The 21,483-nt window shown below is 39.6% G+C and overlaps 2 protein-coding genes across 4 annotated transcripts in view; one reads left to right on the plus strand and one right to left on the minus strand.

Moving 5' to 3' along the window:
• Positions 1-14,982, plus strand: part of LOC138975507 (unconventional myosin-XVIIIa-like) — a 142,086-nt gene extending 127,104 nt beyond the window's left edge. For 2 of the 3 annotated variants that reach the window (XM_070348211.1, XM_070348209.1), the window contains exons 33-38: positions 673-756; positions 1,492-1,629; positions 3,307-3,492; positions 3,884-4,026; positions 4,411-4,535; positions 8,254-14,982. In XM_070348211.1, the coding sequence (XP_070204312.1) occupies positions 673-756; positions 1,492-1,629; positions 3,307-3,492; positions 3,884-4,026; positions 4,411-4,535; positions 8,254-8,270 (693 nt within the window). In that variant the 3' untranslated portion in view covers positions 8,271-14,982. Of the gene's footprint in view, positions 1-672; positions 757-1,491; positions 1,630-3,306; positions 3,493-3,883; positions 4,027-4,410; positions 4,573-8,253 lie in introns of all 3 variants that reach the window. The other variant, XM_070348210.1, reaches the window with a different exon arrangement.
• A 129-nt stretch (positions 14,983-15,111) lies between these two features.
• Positions 15,112-18,560, minus strand: LOC138975508 (zinc finger matrin-type protein 5-like). Its single transcript, XM_070348212.1, has 4 exons — positions 18,261-18,560; positions 17,876-17,938; positions 17,311-17,385; positions 15,112-15,630 (listed from the first exon to the last, which is right to left on the minus strand). Exons 1-4 carry the CDS (start codon positions 18,385-18,387, stop codon positions 15,368-15,370), a joined length of 528 nt encoding a protein of 175 aa, XP_070204313.1. The 5' UTR covers positions 18,388-18,560; the 3' UTR covers positions 15,112-15,367.
• Between the last annotated feature and the right edge of the window lie 2,923 nt (positions 18,561-21,483).

Raw genomic sequence — 21,483 nt, forward strand, 5'->3', positions numbered from 1 at the left:
TGCTGCTGTGTGAGTGAAGTTGTTGACTGTCAACGTTGTTTGTTGAAATGTATCGTCCTTTGTGTGTGGACAAGGGAGCAAACCACCCAGATCTATCCAGAATTTTACCAAAATGTCTCACACCTGATTAAGGTCTACTTTAAAAGTCTCAAATACTCAGATTTGGCTTTTTTCATGGGAAAAGAGCATCCTTCTGCTTGCACAAATACTGTAAACCAAACATCTGCAGCCTGGCTGCTTTCTTGGTTAGTGCAGAATGGGGATTTTTGTTTGCTTCATTAGTTTTGTAAGTGACACATACGTCAATCTGCAAAATTGGTTCAGTAAAAAGGACAAAAATAATAAACCACTATTCACAGGAAGCAGAGGCAGAGTGTTGATGTTTATGGTGTTTGTCTTACTGGAAGTGTGCTGGATGAATCTATGTTAAACAAAACTGCTTTACACATGAAGGAAGCTGGTATCTTCAAGTCTCATAGCAGGTTAAGTTAACTTTTATTGGTTTTTGTCTCTGAGTTGAATGTTTAGTTGTGTGGGTCACCTGTGTATCTGTATGTCCGTCCAGCTGTCTGTCTGTGTTTTCTTGGAACTATATTCTCCATAAAGCTGACATTATACATATGAACAACATGAAGCCAGATCTTTGATTTCTGCCTTGGTGTTTGTGTGCAGCAATCAGTGCACCAGATCACACTGACGGACCAGCTGCAGCAGATAGAGGAGCTGATACGAGAACGAGACCAGCTTAGACAACAGGTAAGTGGATAACGAAGGAAACAATTTACTTTTCACAGCCCAGCTGAGTTCTGCTCTCAAGGCATGTTATGGAGAAACAGGAGAATGATTTTCTGAAAACAACTTTGAAATATAATAGATAAATAAATGCGTACGTTGCTCATTCTTTTTAATGCAGACTTATAATTGATTCACCAATGGAATGAACAAGGCAAAAAATGCACGCACACACAGTACACACACAGGCATGAGCGTCCTGACAAGTGAGAAATGGCATAGGTAAAGATTGGTGCATGTAAAATAAAAGGAAAGTCTAGTGAAGGTGAGTGAGTTTAATGGGATACTTGAAGTCAGCTAGTGACATTTTTTGGTAGAGTAAAAGTATTCCACTTTCATGATACAACGCAAGAGCATGGGTGGGACTGACAAATGTCATGAATCCTGAACCGAATCCGGATTTCCGGCATATTCCGGAAAAATCCCACCCATGCAAGAGAAATATCCTTGTACACTCGGAATCATGTTTTGCGGTTTTAAAGACATACAATATCGATACAATATCGATTAAAAAAGAACCAGTACGCTTCTTTTTGACCCTCCCTTTTAAAGCAGAATCTCAGACACCATAAGCCAAACACAGTTTGAAACGACGTTTTAACGTGAATACGTGACACGTCTAGGTATCATATATAATTAAGAGTACGGCAGGATAAAGTTTGAGTTCTATATTTTAAGTTCAAACCTATTTGCTTTCAGGTGGCGGACCTGACAGCAAAGGTCCAAGGCTACGAGGAAGGCATGGTGGACAAACACTCCGTCACACGACTGGAAACCAAGCTCAGAGATTACGAAAGTCGACTCGAGCTGGAACAGTCACAGCGACAGCGATCAGAGGTAAGTTTTGGGAAGGGAGAACAAAATGCTTCAGAAAATCATCTTCTTTGTTCATGGGCTGAAACTCCCACGTTCACTCATGCTTTTGCACGAATGGATTTTTACGTGTATGACCGTTTTTACCCCGCCATTCAGGCAGCCATAGGCCGATTCCTGGGGAATTTAGAGAATAAAAGTGTGGATGCTGTCTGTAGACCGACAAGTTCCCAGTTATACCAGACAAGCATGGGTGACTCTCATGGGCATTCTGACAGAACAGTGGAATGAAAGCTTGGCGGGACAGGGTCTCCTTGTCAGCTGTTTGTTTACACTGCCATGTTTGTGGATTATAAAAGCATTTGCAACACCTACCGTATTTGACGGACTACAAGCCGCGACTTTTTTTCAAAAAAAATCGCATTGCGGCTTATAAAAAGATGCGGCTAAAACGTTACCTAAACTTGAATAGCATTCACCTAATGGAAGTCGCGGCGGATTTTCATTTCGCTCGATTAGCGATTACCGGTACTTTATTAGCTCTCTACTCAAGACTCGGCGCTTTTCTCTTTCTTTCGCGAATCTTCGTTTGTCAACAAGTCGTCGTGACAAGATAGCGTACAGAGAAACACCGGATGTATCAGGATCTCGCGCGCGCGAGATTTCGTTTTTTTGTGTCTCGCGATAGTTGGGGGAGCGAGAGCCGCCATGTTGTGTTTTCCTCTGCTCGAAATGTGCGCAAAAGTCGTAAATCATCCCAAAAAAGCTTATTCGGGCGGGACTACATGTGTGTGTTGGTTACAAATTGTGTGTGTGATATTTTTCTTCAAACTTTTTCACTTTTCTTCTTTGTTTCACTTGTTTATTCTCGGAGCCGATTTCGCCAAATACCGTACTTTCGTTTGCCTGGTTGTTTTGATTGATTGACACGATCTGATTATATTTTTTTCGACGGCGGCTAATATAGTGACGCGGCCTATACGTGGCTCGTCCCAATTTTTTTGTTAAAAGTCAGGGGTGCGGCTTATAAAACGGTGCGTCTTGTAATCCGTCAAATACGGTACAATGTGTGTGTTAATTAAATGTATTTCAGAAATAGAAACTAGCGGTCGGATTGAAGTAAAACAGATGCATCTTGTAGGCCGAAAAATACGGTCATGATTTCGATAGCTGTTTTCAGTATCTTTTGTATACCCTTAAAGCATTTGCAACACCAACAAACATGTGTGTGTCTAATATATTTTGGAAACAGACACTAGCTGTCGGATTCAGAAGTAAAACTGATGCATCTTGTAGGCCGAAAATACGGTAATAATTTGGATAGCTGTTTTCAGTTATCTTTTGCATACCCATAAGGCCAAAAAAAAAAATAGGTCTGTTTACGGTAACATAGGCCAAAAAAAATAGGTCTGTTTACGGTAACATAGGCCAAAAAAAATAGGTCTGTTTACGGTAACATAGGCCAAAAAAATAGGGTCGGTAGGTCGGGATTTTTTTTTTTGTTTTTTTTTTTCCTCCAAAAAACCATATTTTTACGTTATTTTGTCAAAAAAACAAGATTTTTTTTTTTTTTTTTTTTTTTCCCAAATACCAAAAAAAAAGTCTAGGGTCGCGCGAAAAAACTAGGGTCGGTCGGGTTACCGTAAACAGACCTTTTTTTTTTTTTGGCCTAAAGTAATTGCTTCCATTTTTCTTTTCCAGACACATTTGTCACGATTAAAAGAACATGTGGAGAAGGTTTCCACAGAAAAGGAAGACATGGTGACAACACGGGTGATGGCGGAAGAAGTGTCCAAACGCGCACAGAAACAGCTGAGAGAGTTGCGCGAAGAGCTGGCAGATTCCCAAAAGAAAGAAATGGAGGCAGCCCAGAAATTCAAAGAAAGGGTACGTGCATTTGGTTTTGCTTTCTTGCTTTCTTCATTGCTTGGTGGGTTGGTTAGTGGTTGCTTGAAGTGTGTGTGTGTGTGTGTGTCTGTCTGTCTGTTTGTCTGTGTATGCATGCACGGATCTTTGGCAGGCTGACTGTCTGTCTATGTGTGTGAGTGTATGTGTCTGTGTCTTTATTTTATTCACATGGAAGCATTATAGTGCTGCTCCCAAGCCTGGTGCAGGAAAGCTTTATCAGGCGATGTGCAGTCGGTTAAGCATGAGGCATATTAGTAAAACCTTTGTTTACCTGCTTTCCAGGGAGCCGTCAGGTTTTGAAGCAGAACTGGCATGCCATGTTCCAGAAATTGAAATCAACGTTATTATCAATTACTATGACTATTTTCAGGAGCATGAACTGGAGTCTCTGGAAACGGAGCTGGCCCAGTGTCGCGCCGACCTGAAGCTGGCTTTCAGGAGAATCGCAGACTTGCAGGCAGCACTGGAGGAGGAGCTAGACTCTGATGCTGACAGTCTTAATCTAGAGGATAGGTAAGTTATAGATGTGTGTGTGTGTGTGTCAGTTATGTGGTTTTGTGTGTATGGGGGGGGGGGGGGGTAGGATATAGGTGTGTGTGTATGTATGTTTGTGTGCGAGTGTTTGCGCAAGCAAGCACATGGATACACATATATGTTCAAAGAAGATAGTTGACGAGGGTGATTATTTTGTACCACCTGCAACAAGATCTTTTTTATAAGCAGCTGAAAGTGTTACATGTTTCTATTTCAGAGAACCATTAAAGAGACGGTGTGTGTGTGTGTGTGCACATTATGTGTGAATGTGGGCATATCATATGCATCCCTGTGTGTTTGCTTATCTGATTTTATTATGTTGATCTTGTATTACATAATGATCTTTGACTTTGATCTTGACAGTGACCTTGATTCTGATGAAGACGACCTTGACTCCTACCTTGGCAACCATCATGGGGCAAGGGGGATGAGACTGTCAAGTTCCGGCGGTCCTCACTACGACAAAATTAGAATAGGGGCCACGAATGGTACTGATGAGTAGAGTGGCAGTCTCGCTTGGAATTGGTCAGTGCATGGTTTTTGAGCACCTGTAGAACGTATTGCACTTTTTCTTTCTGTCTTTCATTTTTCAGCAATTTCCAGATTTAGCCTTGTGAAAGTCTCTCATCGACACACTGAATGAATTAAAAAATGTACGTTCGATTAGGTTTTACTTCTCGTGATGTCACTTTCACAGAGCTAATTCTGGATATTGCCTTTCGTTATTTTTCTTCTTATCCATTTTTTGTTGTTTTTTGTTTGGGGGGAGGGGTATTGATGGGAATGTGAACAGAAGAAAAGATGATTTTTAGAGAAGTATCTGCAAGAATTGAAGTAGTAAACAAGTCAGACTAAACACCCTGTGTCTGACCTGTCTGTAAACACCTCCGCGTGGAGGGGTTTTGCTGCCAGCGCGGTGAAGATAAAGAGGGAAAATTTTCTCTGCTCGCGCGGCAGCAAGCAGGATGTCTCTGAACTGTAAAAGGGTTTATAAAATATCGCTTAGTGTCAGTGTAGAGCCCATCATAGCAGTTTATTGATCACCAGAAAAGACAAGATGTAAATGTATTGTACTTATCATAATGAATATGCATGTAAATTAAAGTCGTGGATGCATTATTTTGATGCAGGAGTTCAAGGTTAGTTATGTAAAGCCTTCTTTGTAAAAGTAGTTGGGGAAAAAGCTCTGACATTGTGGTCTGGGAAATCAGATCTCAATTGATTACTTGGTGTAATGCAGTTTTGTATGGCTCCAAAATTTGTCAGAAATCTCAAAGTGCAGTAAGTACAAAACTGGGAGTAGAGGGGCCAGGCCTGAGATTTGTCTTAATTCCGCTTGATGGATTTCCAACATTTTGAAAGCTTTGAGATCACTATATCTGCTGCTTAGATTGCATGCATATGAATCACATGGGTGGGATTCTTCCAGTATATGCCGGAAATCCGGATTCGTAATGTCTATGGTGACGTTTTTTTGGTTGTTAATTATACACATCCTTCAGCGTCTTGGAACCCCCAGACCCCCCCCCCCCTTAAAACTCTTCAGGATTCATGAAATTTTTCAGTCCCACCCATGGAATCATTTTTTTGACTCACATGCGAAGCAAAAGTGAGTCTATGTACTCACCCGAGTCGTCCGTCCGTCCGGAAAACTTTAACGTTGGATATTTCTTGGACACTATTAAGTCTATCAACACCTGATGTGGCCTGATAGTGTATGGTTACAAGATCTCAAAAAACATGTGCGGCAACTTGACCTCACTTCAAGTTCAAGGTCACAGGGGCCGTAATTGTTGTCTTAAAAACGACCATTTTTCACATTTTCGCATTTTTTTCTGAAGTTATCGAGAATGGCAACCTTAGCTATGTATGCTATACAGGGCAATGTAAGCCCTATCTTTGGACACCAGTTTGGTTGACCTTGCTTCAAGGTCAAGGTCGCAAGGGTCCTTTAAAGTTGGATTGTATACATAGTTTGAAGTGACCTTGACCTTGAACTATGGAAGGTAACTCTTCCAAATCTACATATGTGTGAGGGAAATACATTATACTTACAAAAGTGAGTCTATATACTCACCGACATCGTCCGCCTGTCCTTCCGGGCGTCCGGGCGTCCGTCCCCCCCGTCCGTCTGTGAAACCTTTAACATTGTATATTTCTTGGAAACTATTAAGTCTATCAACACCAATTGTGGCCTGATGGTGTATGGTTACAAGATCTTCAGAAACATGTTTGGCAACTTGACCTCACTTCAAGGTCAAGGTCACAGGGTCCTTCAAAGTTGAAATGTATATATTTTGAAGTGACCTTGACCTTGAACTATTGAAAATAACTCTTCCAAAACTACATATGTGTGAGGGAAATACATTAGATCTTCAGAAACATGTTTGGCAACTTGACCTCACTTCAAGGTCAAGGTCACAGGGTCCTTCAAAGTTGAAATGTATATATTTTGAAGTGACCTTGACCTTGAACTATTGAAAATAACTCTTCCAAAACTACATATGTGTGAGGGAAATACATTATATTTTCATAATAACCCACATTAGGTTACATATCTTCAAGTTCCAGGTCAGTTTGAGTTAAACTGATATTTGTCAAAAAAGAGAAAACAGGCGCCAGACTAGAGAGAAGTCGGAGAACTGACGTTCCTTGTTCGACTCGATCCCCTAATGACCAGCGATTAGCATTTTAGGATTGAGAACCTTTTGACACAGTATGCACCATAACTTGGATGCAATTACTGAATGTGCAACTCACAATGGCATTAGTTTTCTGTAATTATTTTCTTTACTGAATAAATATTGTTTTTCTCAGTTTTATTGTAAAATTATTCTGAAAGAAAGATCAAGGTCTGTTCAGCATGTGAGTCGTGTGGGCTTTGCCCTTCTTGTTCAAACATTTTCTGGTGTAGTCAAGAATTTGGGCTTTTCTATAATTTCATGTCATGCTTGGGATAGATACACTTGGGGTCAGTATTACTGAGAGAAACAAGCCTGCCGTATTTTGCTTTGGGGCTGCGCACGCACTGGTTTGTGTCATTAAATGCTTTGTTTCTGTTCGTTCATTTTTTTGTTTATTGATTTTTCTTGTGGCATTTATTACTATTTGCTTTTGTGTCTTTTGAGGGATGCAGTTCTGCCTCTTGCTTTTTATTTATTTTTGTTTTGTTTTGATAATGGTATTGCGGGTGTTGTATTTTTATTTTGCTGCAATGATTATTCTCAGTGTTTGTATGAGCTTTAAAGCCCTACCAGAGTTCCAGACTTCTAGACCTGTGTTTTACAGAGCATCTTATCTGTGCTTCATAGTTTGGTGTGCCCATGATCCCCAATGGTCCTCGTTCATTTTTTCTGGAGAAGTGGTACTGGGTCAGGTACAGAGCCTGAAGCTTTAATTTGCATGCTGCAATATAACTACATTCCATGAAATATCAAATCAAATCAAATCAAATCAAATTAACTTTATTATCTCACATGGAGAAATTGCAGTGGTGGTACATGTAACCTAAAGACAAACGAAGGACTACAACATTAATATTATATTTGAATATATCTGCAATAAATAAACATTGTTCTGAACTAAAACACCTGTATGTGTTTTTGCAATATTTCCTGAAGCTACCGTAATCACATGCCTGTAATGTCTGTGGGATAAAACTTCTTGTGATAATTTTGCAAGCGTTAACACTGCATTTTTTAATTTTTAGTTTGAAAACAGTCAGTTTAGATGAAACGAATAATGAAAGGACAGAGTGCAAGTATTCAAGAATACTCAGTTCATGATCTGTGGATGATCTGGACTCCAAGTGTGATCGGCGATCGAAAAGAAGATGATCTGTGGATCAGACCAAGCTCTGTTGGTCTAAACTGAAGTATTGATTTAATGTCTCTCTTTATGTTATTTATTTTCCATCTTTAATGATAGGCGAACAGAAATTAAATACAGTGGAACCGCTCCTTTCAAGTCTTGCATAAATCTGAGAAAACCAGGTTATTAAGAGGGGAATCAATCTCTTAAAATGGAGATACATTTACAGAGGCTATGAACAGAAAATCAAAGAGAAAAACATAAGTCTTGAAAGGATGGAGGAGTCTTAAAAAGGGACGAGGGTTTTACTGTAATCTGCACTATTTTCGCCTGTCTTAAAAAAAAGACAAAAAATAAGAACATTACTCATTAGAATCCCTGTTTTTCATGTTTCAGGTGTAACAGAAGCATGATACCGACCAGACGTTGCCACGGCAGCAACTCGACAGTAACTACTCCATCACCAATCTTATTAACAACCGTCCTGTCGTCTTTGTTCCTGTTTTCATCGTCACCAATGCTGTGCAGCAGAGATGGCCAGAGAACATAACTCTGCTCTCAAGGTAGACAACTCAGATCAGCTCTGCTTCGAAGGAAGACAACTCAGCTCTGATTCCAAGGAAGACGAACTCAGAATTAAAAATAAACCAGCAGCTGCTAAAACATTGAGTGTTTTCCCTTGAGAACAATAAATAATGCAGCTTCATTCAAAGCTACCCAGGAGATTCTGCATTCAGGAATTTTGAATACATGCAAAATGCTGAATATTGTTGAAAATCAAGAAATGAATATGCAGCTTCAAATGAACCCTACCCATGAAAGTCTGAATTCAGGAATTTGAAAGGGAAAAATTGCTGAATATATTGGAAAATGTTTTCAGGTCTGCAGAGAGCACAGCTGGAAAGTTCCCAACCTTATCTTTCTAAGGAGCGTTTGTCGATCTCCTGGTTCATAGTTAAGGAGGAGGGATCTTAAAAACCTGTCTCTGAGTGTGGTTAAAACTTGCTGTGCGTGTGAGCAAGGTCTAGCTGCTGCCATTGTGTGGAAGGAAGACTTGCCCGTGGACAAAACATTTCTAGAGTAAAATGCATGCATTTGGTGTGTCAGAGTGAAGTTTAGTTTATGAAGCCCTCATGAGTTTCTGACGCTGATTTTCTGGTAGCTGTGTGTGTATAACGTGTGCCGAGCGAGTTACAGAATAAACTTTTGGGTTTGATCGATAGACCAGACTCTGTGACGATGTGATGATGTTGTTTCTGTCTTCTGTCCTTCATGTCAACTTTCAATTCATTCTCCGGCCACAGATTCGAGCTGCATGAGTCATCGTTCAGCTTTTGTTTTGTTCATTACCTCTTCCCCAGTTGCCATTTCACAACTTTTCTGATGGGTCCAATGCCTGTTGTATCTTTTTGAATTTTTCTTCTGTCGTTTTGTTTTTCTATGATAGTGTACATGTCAGTGAAATTTAAAGAGAAGGAGGTTACTTTTGTGTAGATTCATGATGGAGCGTGTCCGTGAAAAGGGCAAAAGTGTGTTTCTGCCAAGACAAATACATCGTGAAGATGGGGAAAGAAGAACGCTGCCATATTGATGTTGTGATTCTGTTGGGTTGGGAATGTACGTATCGTCAGTTTTAGAGAGAGATTTGTTACGTTGGTAGATCACATTTCACTTGACTGTAATTCTACAGACATTACATGACTATACCACTTGAGTCTTGGAGTCCGGAAATATGTTAAAGACACTGACTTTTACACTTGTTGTTCTCTTGTTCTACTAGTCGTTTATATTTTGTCTTTTTCTTTTCTTTTTGGTTAAAACCAACTGGCTAATTCTTGGTGTTAAACTTGCCTTGCAGTTTTTCAGGGGATTATTGCACATTTGCAGGAATAAGCCTTGAACAAAAACTCCTTGAATTGCCATCTCTCTTTAAATGAACTATGGAAAGAACAAACTTTCATTTGTCATCAAAATGTTTGAGTTGTGTAAAAATGTGTTAAGTCAGGAGTCTGTGTGGATTCACATGTTATCAAATTATATGGTTTTAACATGTTAAAGATGCAATACAGTATATAGTGCCAAGTGACATGAATGATTTACATGCTTTATTGCTGCTTTTAACAAAAGTATCGTTGCTTGCACATGTAGTTAGTCAACTGTAGAAACAGCAAACTTTTGTGTCATATAGTGTGCGTTTTGTGTGGAAATTGTACTATTTTTCCTTTTTTTTAAGATGTAAAAGAAGAATTTTATGTGTGAATGTATCGTGCTTTAGAATTGTATAAAGCTTGCTTTGATTTTTTTAATTTTCCAAGCTTGGCAGTGAAAGTTTTGTGCGCTCTCCCTTGCTTTGAAAGAAAAAAGTTCTATTATGGCCTCAAAATATATTGCTGGATTAATTGTTTTGACTGCAATGACTGGGTGGGCCAACAGTAGTCCATGCTTTTTGTGCCTGCACCGCTTTCACCAGCAAGTGACTTGGGCACTGTGCCTTGGTTTGTTAACGACACTTGAAAACTCTGAATTTCGCTTTTCTAAAATCGAAAAACTTATTCAAAGTTTGAAAAACTGATTTAGGAATGTCAAACATGTGATAAAACAAGAAGGAAAAGAATGTCACATTTTTTCATGTATGTCTTGATTTTCTTTTATCTCTGGAACTGTTCTCTAAAGAAAGCTTGCACACTTTGATAAATGTGACCCTCCACCACGAAATGAGTCGCATGTCACCTCGCGCGGTTCTGCGCTAGGCTTAATATAAGTCCGGGGAGTGTCTAGTAACAGTGTGAGGGTCACCTTAGTCACAGGCTTATAACTCAAACAGTTTTCACTCTTTTCTAAAACGGTTTTCACCACTGGATAGAGCACACAAAATTCTTTATGAAAATGTAAAAATATGAAAATCATGCAAAGGTGACATGCGACTCATTCCGTGGTGGAGGGTCACAAATGATGTCTGTAAAACACAAACTTAGATGTATTGTTTGAGGACAAAAAATTGGAAGGAATGATAAAACTATCAATTTCTGTTTGTAGAGTTTTATTGTATTGAATTGTGTGTTCTTTTACCAATGTAAATGATTTATTATGTGTATCCTATGCAAGTGTTCATGTTTTCTTTACTGAGAAGCTTTAGCCAATGTAATAAGCATTTTGTACAGAGTTGTTGTCGCAACCAAGTGTACGCACATCTCTAGTGTCTTAAAAACACTCTTACCCTTCTGTATCTTATTTGTTGTCCGCCAAATTCTGTTTTCAACGTTCTTTGGCATAGAAGGGGACATTTACGATTATGTCTGTCCTGCCAGCTTTTGAGAATTGTTGCCTTGGATAGAAAAAAACTGTATGTAACATGGCCAGAAAGGCAGGTTTCTTGTCATTCAGTATTGGGCGGTTCTGGTGAGGTTATGCCCCCTCTTTCTTTCGGCGGGTAACTGGCGCCACCTCGCGGCAAGATCACAGGAGTTGTCTCACGTTATCACCCCAGAAGCGCTCATTAATTGGCATAAAATAGGTAAAAATGCTAGAGGACTTTGAGCATAAATTGCCCAAACAGCTTATTTGAAAAAAATTAGAGTGTCAAAATATGTACAAGAGTTTGTTATGCATGCCAATGGCTTGAACGTCTGGGAGTATGATTGGTGTCATACATTAGAGTGACAATTGACTAACATTCTACGACAGCAATTAACTCATCAGCCTAGCTAGAGTAGAACGCTTACTCGATGCTTTTGTGTGTTTTGTTTTATTTTGTTTTGTTCAGTCACATTGCCAAATCAAAACCAAAAATTGGTCAGTTCAAAATTCTGCAATATATCATCACTAAATGGCAAACCTTCATCATAATTACAACCTCCTGTCGCAGCTTTGTTTTTGGTTTGATTTGCTGGTGAAATACTGTGCATTCACATACATTGTATCTGTATCAAGACTGAAAACACAGCGGTCCATCTTCAGATGTGACTTTGGTTCTGTTCAAATTGTAAGTGTTTTAAATTTGAAGTCTCACAAGTTATTCTGCAAGCAACATCTCTTATTATGTTGCACAGTCTTAGCTTGAAACGGCATGGCTCTCAGTTTTAACAGCGAATGTTCTGATTCTCTTGCAGCAAAACTCACAGGGTAATTCGAAGCCAATGGTAGGGTTTGCAGGAATTTTAAACACAATGTCAATGAAATACCCAGCATCTTTATTTCTGGTTATCTTGGCTTACTTGTCAATATTTCTTTGATTTTCTATCGAGTATTAATCCTGACATAAACTTCAGGGCTCACTATATCCATGATATTCATACCTGAAAATGATATTAGTCCATCCAATCTAAAAAAAATAATAAATGACATGTTTTGCATAGATTTCTAAAGCAGATGAAATTTGAATTTTAATAAGTTTGATTTGTTCAAAAGAGAATCTATTATGCTGCAGTTTGTTCCAATAAAGGCATCTGCATCATTTCTGGGTCTGCGAAAGTACAGGTATAACCTTAATTAATACAATAACCAGACCTTTTGAAAAAAAAAAAAAAAGCTCAACTGTTATATCCAGGGGCTTTTTATTTTGTTTACCATTGTGTATTCATATACGTAAGCATTAATTATGTTAATTTTTCAATACATGAATATCTCTTCTTTCTTTTTGTGTACCACAAACCAGCTGTCGCCGAAAGACAGTACATTTGCTCATTAAATTATTTTCTTTAATTCCTATCCTAAAATGTTGACTGTGTACCAACCATGCAGCATTTTGTCTTGTGTACATTTTCTCCGACCCCCCGCGGGTTAGGGGGAAGAATTTACCCGATGCTCCCCAGCATGTCGTAAGAGGCGACTAACGGATTCTGTTTCTCCTTTTACCCTTGTTAAGTGTTTCTTGTATAGAATATAGTCAATGATTGTAAAGATTTTAGTCAAGCAGTATGTAAGAAATGTTAAGTCCTTTGTACTGGAAACTTGCATTCTCCCAGTAAGGTCATATATTGTACTACGTTGCTAGCCCCTGGAGCAATTTTTTGATTAGTGCTTTTGTGAACAAGAAACAATTAACAAGTGGCTCTATCCCATCTCCCCCCCCTTTCCCCGTCGCGATATAACCTTCGTGGTTGAAAACGACGTTAAACACCAAATAAAGAAAGAACATTTTCTCCGTACTTTTGAACATTTCTGTAGTTCTTTCCAGATAACAACTTTTAATCGATAAATACATCACTATTGCTGAGGATTTTGTTTAACTAACTAGAGTTTGGTGACATACACCATGTGTGCGCCAGAGAGGCTTAGAAGCAATCTTCTGCGTCAGAGGTCCAAGAATACCATTGCATTCGCTTTTCCATTGTTAAAAAAAAAAAGCCAAATATGTAAGTGCTACTGAAGGCCAAATAATAAAACTGATGCAAGCCTACCTACTATTGTGGTGATAATTAAGGAGTATGGAAAAATTGCAGCGGGAAAATGTGTAGTATTACTTAGTTGCTATACTTACCAAAACACATGTTCGGTATGAAGACATATTTTGACAAATATCTATTTTGATAACCAGGAATACCCCTTACGACTTTTTTGCAAGGCCAATTTGAAGAGCATTTTTTGATGATTTACCTCCCTTGAGTGCAAAAGTAATTGTTCAAGCTAGTTTGTTCCAGACGTTATTCTTCGTATCAGAATAATATGTTCAAGCCAGTTATGATTTATTTGGAAACTGAATAGCACTTTATGATTTTGCAGAGCACTGAAATTTGTGTTCTAGAACTGTTTTTTAACTTTTGTGATTTGTTGGGACGATCTTTGCAGTCGTTACAGATTTGTTCAACCTGTGTAGTTATGTTCAACTTCAAGCTGTGCATTTAGGCAGGAATACATGTAATCAGAAACAAAGTAAACTCACTCGCAATACTCACTTGCATTACTTCAATCAGACATACAACAGTATTGGTTTACGTTCATGTTTATGTTCTTCTTTGGTCTTCACTTGCAGTGTTTTACCCAGCATTTCAGCCTGTACAGTTTTTGATAACGTTTGAGAAAACCTTCAATTTGTTGTTGTTGAATTAGAACTGTGAGATGAGCTTCCTTTTTCTACTACTTGCCCATTAATTTTGAGTGATAACGCTTAAACCTTTTTTCACAATCAGTTCACTGACTGTGCAATTTAGTTGTGTGAAAAAGTGAGAGGGAAGAGAGAGTGTACGTGGAGGAAAAGAGAGGGTGAGAGATAGAAAGAAGGAAGGGAGTTGGGAGAGACAGAGAGTGTGTTTGTGTATATTTTATTTTTTATCAAAACTTGAAGAAATGTGTATGAAAAACTTTGTACATTGTTACTGCTTGGTTGATTTTTCCCCCTTTCATTTTCGGTTACTCTATAATCCATATCTGTCTGACTTATCAGCGGTGTTCACTCCCAAACAAGCAAAATCTCAAGGCTTTATTATGATTCTTAATTTCAGGGTTATCTTTGGTTCAGTTGCAGTTTTTGCATGATTCATATCTAAAATGTGCCTGCATGAATTTACACATTTGAATTTTATATTATCATGTGTGCATATGTTATATAATTCTTTTCTTTACTGACATGAAAGTTATCTTTTAAATTAAAATGACTGTTTCACAGATTCAGTTGACAGTATCACCAACTTTCGTAATTGGAATTCAAAAAAATTAGTGCGTCTTTTGCTGTAATTTAGACATTAGCTAATGTTTGGGTATAAGAAACAAATATAAAAAGACAAACATTAAAAGATTAAGTACCAATAGAGTGATCAACTGACTTTACCTCTATATTCAAATACCGTGAAGTTCAGTAGACTTGAATGTATCATTGCATTTAATATTCAGTATAATGAGGAAAAAACATAATACACCGTTCAATTTTTAACATTATTTAAGCAGGTCAAGTTAATGGAGATTAAAGATAAGTCGTTTAGCTTCTTGAATTTCTCTAATTAGGTGTGTGTACAATTTGATAACCTCGGAACTGTTTTATCAGAGAAATTCAGCTTACCGCTTTATTTTTTTCATATCCCCAATTAATTAAACCTATCTTACTGTAGACAGAGACTTGTCACACATTTGTTCTACTATCAGAATTACGGTGTATGTGATTATCAATAAATGAAATGTCAAGAAACTCTATTGTATAATGTTAAGAGTTTCTGTGAGAGACGAAGAGGGAAAAACAGAGTGAGTGTGTGTGTGTGTGAATGTGAGTGTATACTTGTGTGTGCACCGAGAGACAAAATAGACCAAACAACAAAACAAACCTAATTTCGCAGCACTGAATTTTAATTCTGGCACTGAAGAAGAAACCAATCAAACCCAGCTTTTAAGAACTGAGATTTAATTTCACACACACACACACACTTGAACAACACTTTCAAAAACCTGTGGACACAATTTGTCTCTCCTCTTTTTTTCCTTTTTTCTTCTCTCTTCCCCCACAACCTTCAGATTCATCCTTTCTCTCATTCCCCTTACGCTCTCACCCAATCCTATCCCTCCACCCCCACCCGCCACTGCATTATCCCCACTCCAACAAAGGTAAATTCACAAAATCGTCTCTGGTAGGCGGCAACAAGGATGGAGGTAGGTTGGGAATGCCGACAAGATGGGGCGGCAAGCTGTAGTCGGGGAACGTCTTTCTTCGCTTGGCGGCGGGCTCCCCACTGTCCTCCCCCTTTACCTCACGCTGGGAATGTTTGGTCAGCCAGTCGTCCAGCTCTCCCATAACCACTGCTGGGCCTGAAGCGCCAGAGTTCTGATTCTTCTCTTTGTTCTGCTGGCCTGTGGGAAATAGCAGAGAAAAAGTCTGATAAAATGTCATTACTGCTGGGAGAAATGGAAAAACAGTGCAAGTGACATGCTTCTGTGAGAACCTGCATGTCACAAAGATGTGAGTAGCATATTTGTGAGGTGAAACCACGTCGTGTTTTTAACCTCCCTAAATGTTGTACAGGCGATGGTAGCTGACCGGACTGGCGTTATTCACGTGTTTCGGGTGTTGCACGCAAAACTGGCTTAGCTTGATGTGAGCTGTGTTTGAGACATGTAGCTGGTCTGAGGTAAATAACGTCACAGCGTTTGAGATTTTCAACCGGGAAGGTTGTTCAGCGTGTGTCAGACTTGTTCGGGGAACAAGTACTCTTTCAAGAGACGGGTCTCTTAAGGTAAATGATTTTACTATGTTTATTATTGACGTTGGAATACATAGCTGGAGCGTAAAGGTTAGTGTATATAAAGTGCACCCAATCTTAGTGTGAAGCGTTGAGAGAATTCTTGATGTAATTGTATCACGGGTTTTCATGGGGAATTTCTTGAACATAATTGCTACGCATTTATGTTATGTTTAAGACGGTCATGCTTTGTATGGGGAGTGTTATTCATTGATTAAGTGTTAGTTTGGATATTGAATGTGGACGGAATGTGAACGTGGAATGAACGAGAATGTATGAGTGGTACATGAACGTTTGGAAGAAGAGATGGTAAATTAGAGAATGTTGTATTAAGACTTGGTTAAATTCTTTAGGAGTTTCCATGAGGGATTTCCATGGCGTATAAGGGAGGGACCTTACACGAGAGAAGCGCTAGACGACGGTGGAAGCAAGGGACCACCTCGGCGCAGATGACTAGACGAGTGGAGTCTTCATCGATACCGGTCGTAGCTGACGACGGTTGTTTCCGCTACGGGCGGAAGGGTTTCTCGGGGAGAACCCTGGAAGGTGTGTGTTGGCATCTTCAGTGAGAGGTGTGTTGGCATCTTCACTGGAAGGTGTGTGTTGGCATCTTCAGTGAAAGGTCTGTGTTAGCATCTCTGTGTGTTGGCATCTGAATTCATTATTCTACGAGGATTTAGCGAGACAAGTAAGTGAACTGGCGACATGCAGTGAGCCGTGATACGAACTCGTGAGTGTCTGTTGGTACCTTCTTGTGTGCGTTAATCTATATTTGAGAAAGTATTGTTATAATATGTATTTACATGCCTTGAGTGAAAGCTGGAAGATTGTGCGAACTGTGTGTTGAAAAGTTGTTCGTATTGATGTATTTAAAGTGAAGAAGTATGTTGTTTTTGGTTGAGGAAATAATGAGCCTGCATCCTCCCAAATTCTGTTTTTGAAGTGTTTGGTGTGAAAGGGTAGAGACAGTGCAAAAGGGCAGAACTCGCATAATAAATTCACATGCAAACCACTTCGTGACACTGCAAGATGCAAAAGATGATCTCGATGACATATTTAGTCAAAGTTAACTTGAAAGTATGAAACTGATCAGAGGTCTGTTGAACAAACAACATCCTTATACTAATAGCTTCAAACACACAAGCACATGCACACATAGTGTCACTGACACACACACATATATTTCCTTGGCAGCACTAGATAATTTGTGGTAAGACACATTCAAACCTACATTATTTGATAAATAGTTTTCTGAATAAAGGCTAAGTGGAATTAGTATTCTATTACTCACATTGTTGTTCCAACTCTCTCCTCCTCCCTTCTGTCAAATGTGAAAAGCGACAGCCATTTCCAAACTCACAATTACCTGAAAACCAGCACAGTAATGATGAATTACTTCATGCATGTAATTGTAAAAAAATTGTATGAAGATTACAATTACATGGTATCTAAAATCTAAAGTTCTGTTGCAGTTATTATCATATTACTATTATTAGTAGTACCCAACAGGTAAAAGAGCAACAATCCTCTTTCATCCTTTCTAAGTTTCTTTTTGCTTTGCAGCAAATAGTTTTTGAACAGATCTATATAATCTATAATACATACATGATACAATCCAACAAACACACATAACAAATTGAAGTCAAACTGACAGTGAGACTGAGTCGACTGACACAATTTTCTCAACATAAATCTTACAGAAACTTGCTTGAGCATTCCTAAAAGTAAAAGAGATGCTGTACTTTTAGAATTACTGAAACTTCTTCTTCTTTTTCATACTGAGAAAATATGTACACAGGGAAACTATTCTCATTGAAAACTAAAACTAGTGAAAGGCATGTTTGCAACAGATGTACCTGTCTGTAAAAACTTGCGGCATGGTTTCTTTGCCATCTCTGCTGACAGAATAGAGGCTGGATCTGGAACAGAACATTTTGAGAATGATGCGTAGTGTGATGACCTGTATATATATATATAATACTCTTGCAGGTGACCAATAGCTACATGGAATTTTGACTTTGAGGCGTTGAAGGACATCTGCTACCTCTTCTCCCTCAGTTCTAGTTTGTTCGGGTCTTCTTGGAGAACGCACACGCACACAATGTATGTATGCACTCACAATCTCAGTCACAATCACTGAATCAGTGAATCACCTGATGTCAATCACAATGCATGTCTCAAACTAACTGCAGAAAGAAGACATAAAGAAGAAGGTAAAATAGTAGCAGAAAGTTTGAGTACCTCTGAAATTATCGTAATGCGCCTTTCTCATTCTGTGGTGATGTGCTCCATTGAAATGGTTCTTCTTACTTGCTGCGTTGTCAGCGAATGCTTTCTCGCAAAAATCGCAGTAATACCGTTTACCCATCTTCTTAGCCGCAGTCTATGTGATCGTTTAAAGGCTGATTATTAAGAAATATTAAGGAGCCCCCAGAGCTGGTCAGAACTTCTCAGAACAAGCTACAGTAGAGTCTCCTTCACTTTTCGTTTGCACATCCACCAAAACGCGCCGCCATGTTGTCTCCATATGTACACATTCTTAAAGTGTCGGCCTTCTTCTTCTCAAAGGTAAGTTAAGATTTCGGAATAAGTGTGATTTCATACAATTAACATTTAATTTTCTTGAGAAGAATGAAATTAAATACTTTTCCAAGATCTTGGGAAACTTCTTTTATTTGTCGGCAAAAATTAAGCCACATAACACATTTAACGTTGTTCTGAAACGGTTTATCCCTATATTGATTGTTTCTAGTTTCGATATCTAAAAGGTCAAGGTTGACTGTGTATCAGCTGTGCCTTGCATTGATTACGTTCGCTTGCATTTGATTAACATACCTCGTTGTCCCGTAACAGGTGAACTCTATTACTTCCAATCAGGCAATGTTTTAAGTCATATTTTATGTTTCACTCATTTGCGTAAATCAGAAGAATACTGAACTGCATAAAGTCAGTGACACCCGGCCGGCACACACACTCACTGCGGTGGCACAACTTTTCCATTAAAAAGGGGAGAAACTGAGATCACGAGATCGAGAGAGAGAGGGGGAGGGGGGGGGCAGTGGGTAAGAGAGATCAGTGAGAGAGATGCAACCCTGAACGACAACTCACCCCTCAGCCCCTGGCTTTACTTGAAAATTTTAGTTTTTGCAGCTGACTTTCGCGCGGTGGCATGTCCCCGTAAGTGACCACGGTCAGCGAATGTTAGTTGCAACTGATGTGCAGGAGTTTGCTGTGTGAAATAATTAGGGGCTAGACGTTGCCGGCTGCAATTACAGAAAACCGCCACTGAGGCTGTGTGTGTGTGTGTGTGTGAGAGAGAGAGAGAGAGATCGAGAGAGACTGGGTGTGTGAGAGGGAGGGATGGCCGATTTGTCCTTCGCGGCTGGGGGTATGCAGTGCCTTGAGTGGTTGACTACTGTGACAAGGGCATTGCACTTCTATTTAATTTATTTTTAGCGTTGTGTCCGTTTTCGAGCAAATAGTGTCGTGTGCGTGCGTCTAGATAAAGTTGGTCAAGTGGATTCCCCAGATTGTTCATATTCGTCAAATTCGCCAGAAACTCCCCCCAAACAGTCGGATCTTCTTCTTCTTTTCTTCGTTCATGGGCTGAAACTCCCACGTTCACTCATGTTTTTGCATGAGTACGTGTAGGGCCGTAAGGCAGCATATACGCCGATTTCAAGAGAAGTATGCTGGGTACTCGTGTTTCTGTAACCCATCCCGCCACTGCGCCCGTCGAATCAATAGTTTCCTTTTAAAACATCATTTGGAGATCTTGCTTTTGGCAGTTTTCGAGAAGGCCTAGTTCAACAACTGCTACTCTTTCTCTGTCTGTCTGTCTGTGTCTGTATCTGTCCATTGTGTGTCCGTCTAGCTGCCTGTGTTGCTCTCTGCCTCTGTGTCTCTTTGTACATAGTGGTAAGCTCAGTTGCACACACGGATACGTAGCTATGGCATTTTCGACAAGTCTTCGCTCAGACGAGTGCCCTTCGATGCAATCAGACAGCAGTCGCATATTGCACCCTTGGCCACCGTAAATGTAAGGCGATATCAACTCCAAACGAAGCCAAATGATCAGCCATGGCATGATCAGCGCGGGTAGAGAGAGAGAGAGAGAGAGAGAGAGAGAGAGAGAGATAGAGAGAGAGAGGGGGGGGGGTTAGGGGGCTCAAAGATAGATAAAGAGAGACTTGAAGACAAAGACTGAGGGAGAGGTAGAAATACAATCGGCATAGAGAGAGAGAGAGAGAGAAAGAGAGACAGAGACAGAGAGAGAGAGAGAGACTGAGAGAGAGAGAGAGAGAGAGAGAGAGAGAGAGAGAGGCGGACGTACGGACAGACAGACCGACCGACAGAGACAAAGATAATCAGACTCAGCAGAAGCAAAGCTTACCTCAGAAACAGGCATAGCAGGCTGGGGGGGGGGGGGGGGGGGTACAATGGGCAACAGACAATCATAGTGTTACATCATAAGCAATAATATTGCTTATTAAAAATTGCTTATACTATTAGAAATAGTGCGCAGACCGTACGTAGTACGTAGTGCTTACCATAAGTAAAACGAGACAGCAGCGGGCAAATGAGCAGGCTGGTGCACAGGAGCTTGTATCCAACCGCCGGTCGATCATTATTTACTCCTGCATGCTTATTATTCACTGATAGTGAATAGTAGTACAGCCGCACTCGCCTAAACGAAACACGCTTAAGCAAAAAACTCGGATATCAGAAACCAAAACCAATTCCCCGCCAGACCCCCCTCTTTGTAAGACTATTTCTAATTCGGATAAGCAATGTAAAAAAAATAGCTAACTCAAACACGGATATCTCAAACGTGATTTTGACAGATAAGCCAAACTCTAAACATTGTCGGAGAGACTTTTTTTGTTGTTGTTTCTTTGCTTGAGAAACACGTCAGGAACATAAACATATTTCGTCACGGCTATAATTATCCTACGGAAACGAACACGTCACCTGTTTTTGAGTAGGCCTATGCGGGGAAACTGATGACGTGTAGAAGGAACAGATCTGTGTGAAGAGCAAATCTACCTAAGGAATGTATGTGCTCATTTTGAGCGAGTGGTGAAGATCAAACCACAATAAACATGCAGCAAAACAAAACATTTGCCAACAATCTATTTATCCTACATACGTGAGAGAGACACTCATGAGATATTAATCGTTCAAATCACACGTGTGTATATCATGTAAATGAGGTTATGTCAAGTAAGTCTGGCAGGGACCTGTTTTTTCCCCAGCTTACGATGCCAAAGTCACCAAGACAAACGTCATTATAGAAGAAGAAAAATGCGCTCGCTAATTTCCCTCGATGAATTCTTTAGAACCAACACGCCACGCCACACTTTCCAGAGTGACGTTTCTTCGCTTTGACGTAATAAATTGCACGATGCTTTAGAAAAGATCGAGGTTCCAAAACAAGCGTCTTCAATTTGGCTGCCTTGACTAC

Source organism: Littorina saxatilis, linkage group LG9 (genome assembly GCF_037325665.1).
Source record: "Littorina saxatilis isolate snail1 linkage group LG9, US_GU_Lsax_2.0, whole genome shotgun sequence".
NCBI classification, from domain to species: Eukaryota; Metazoa; Mollusca; class Gastropoda; order Littorinimorpha; family Littorinidae; genus Littorina; species Littorina saxatilis.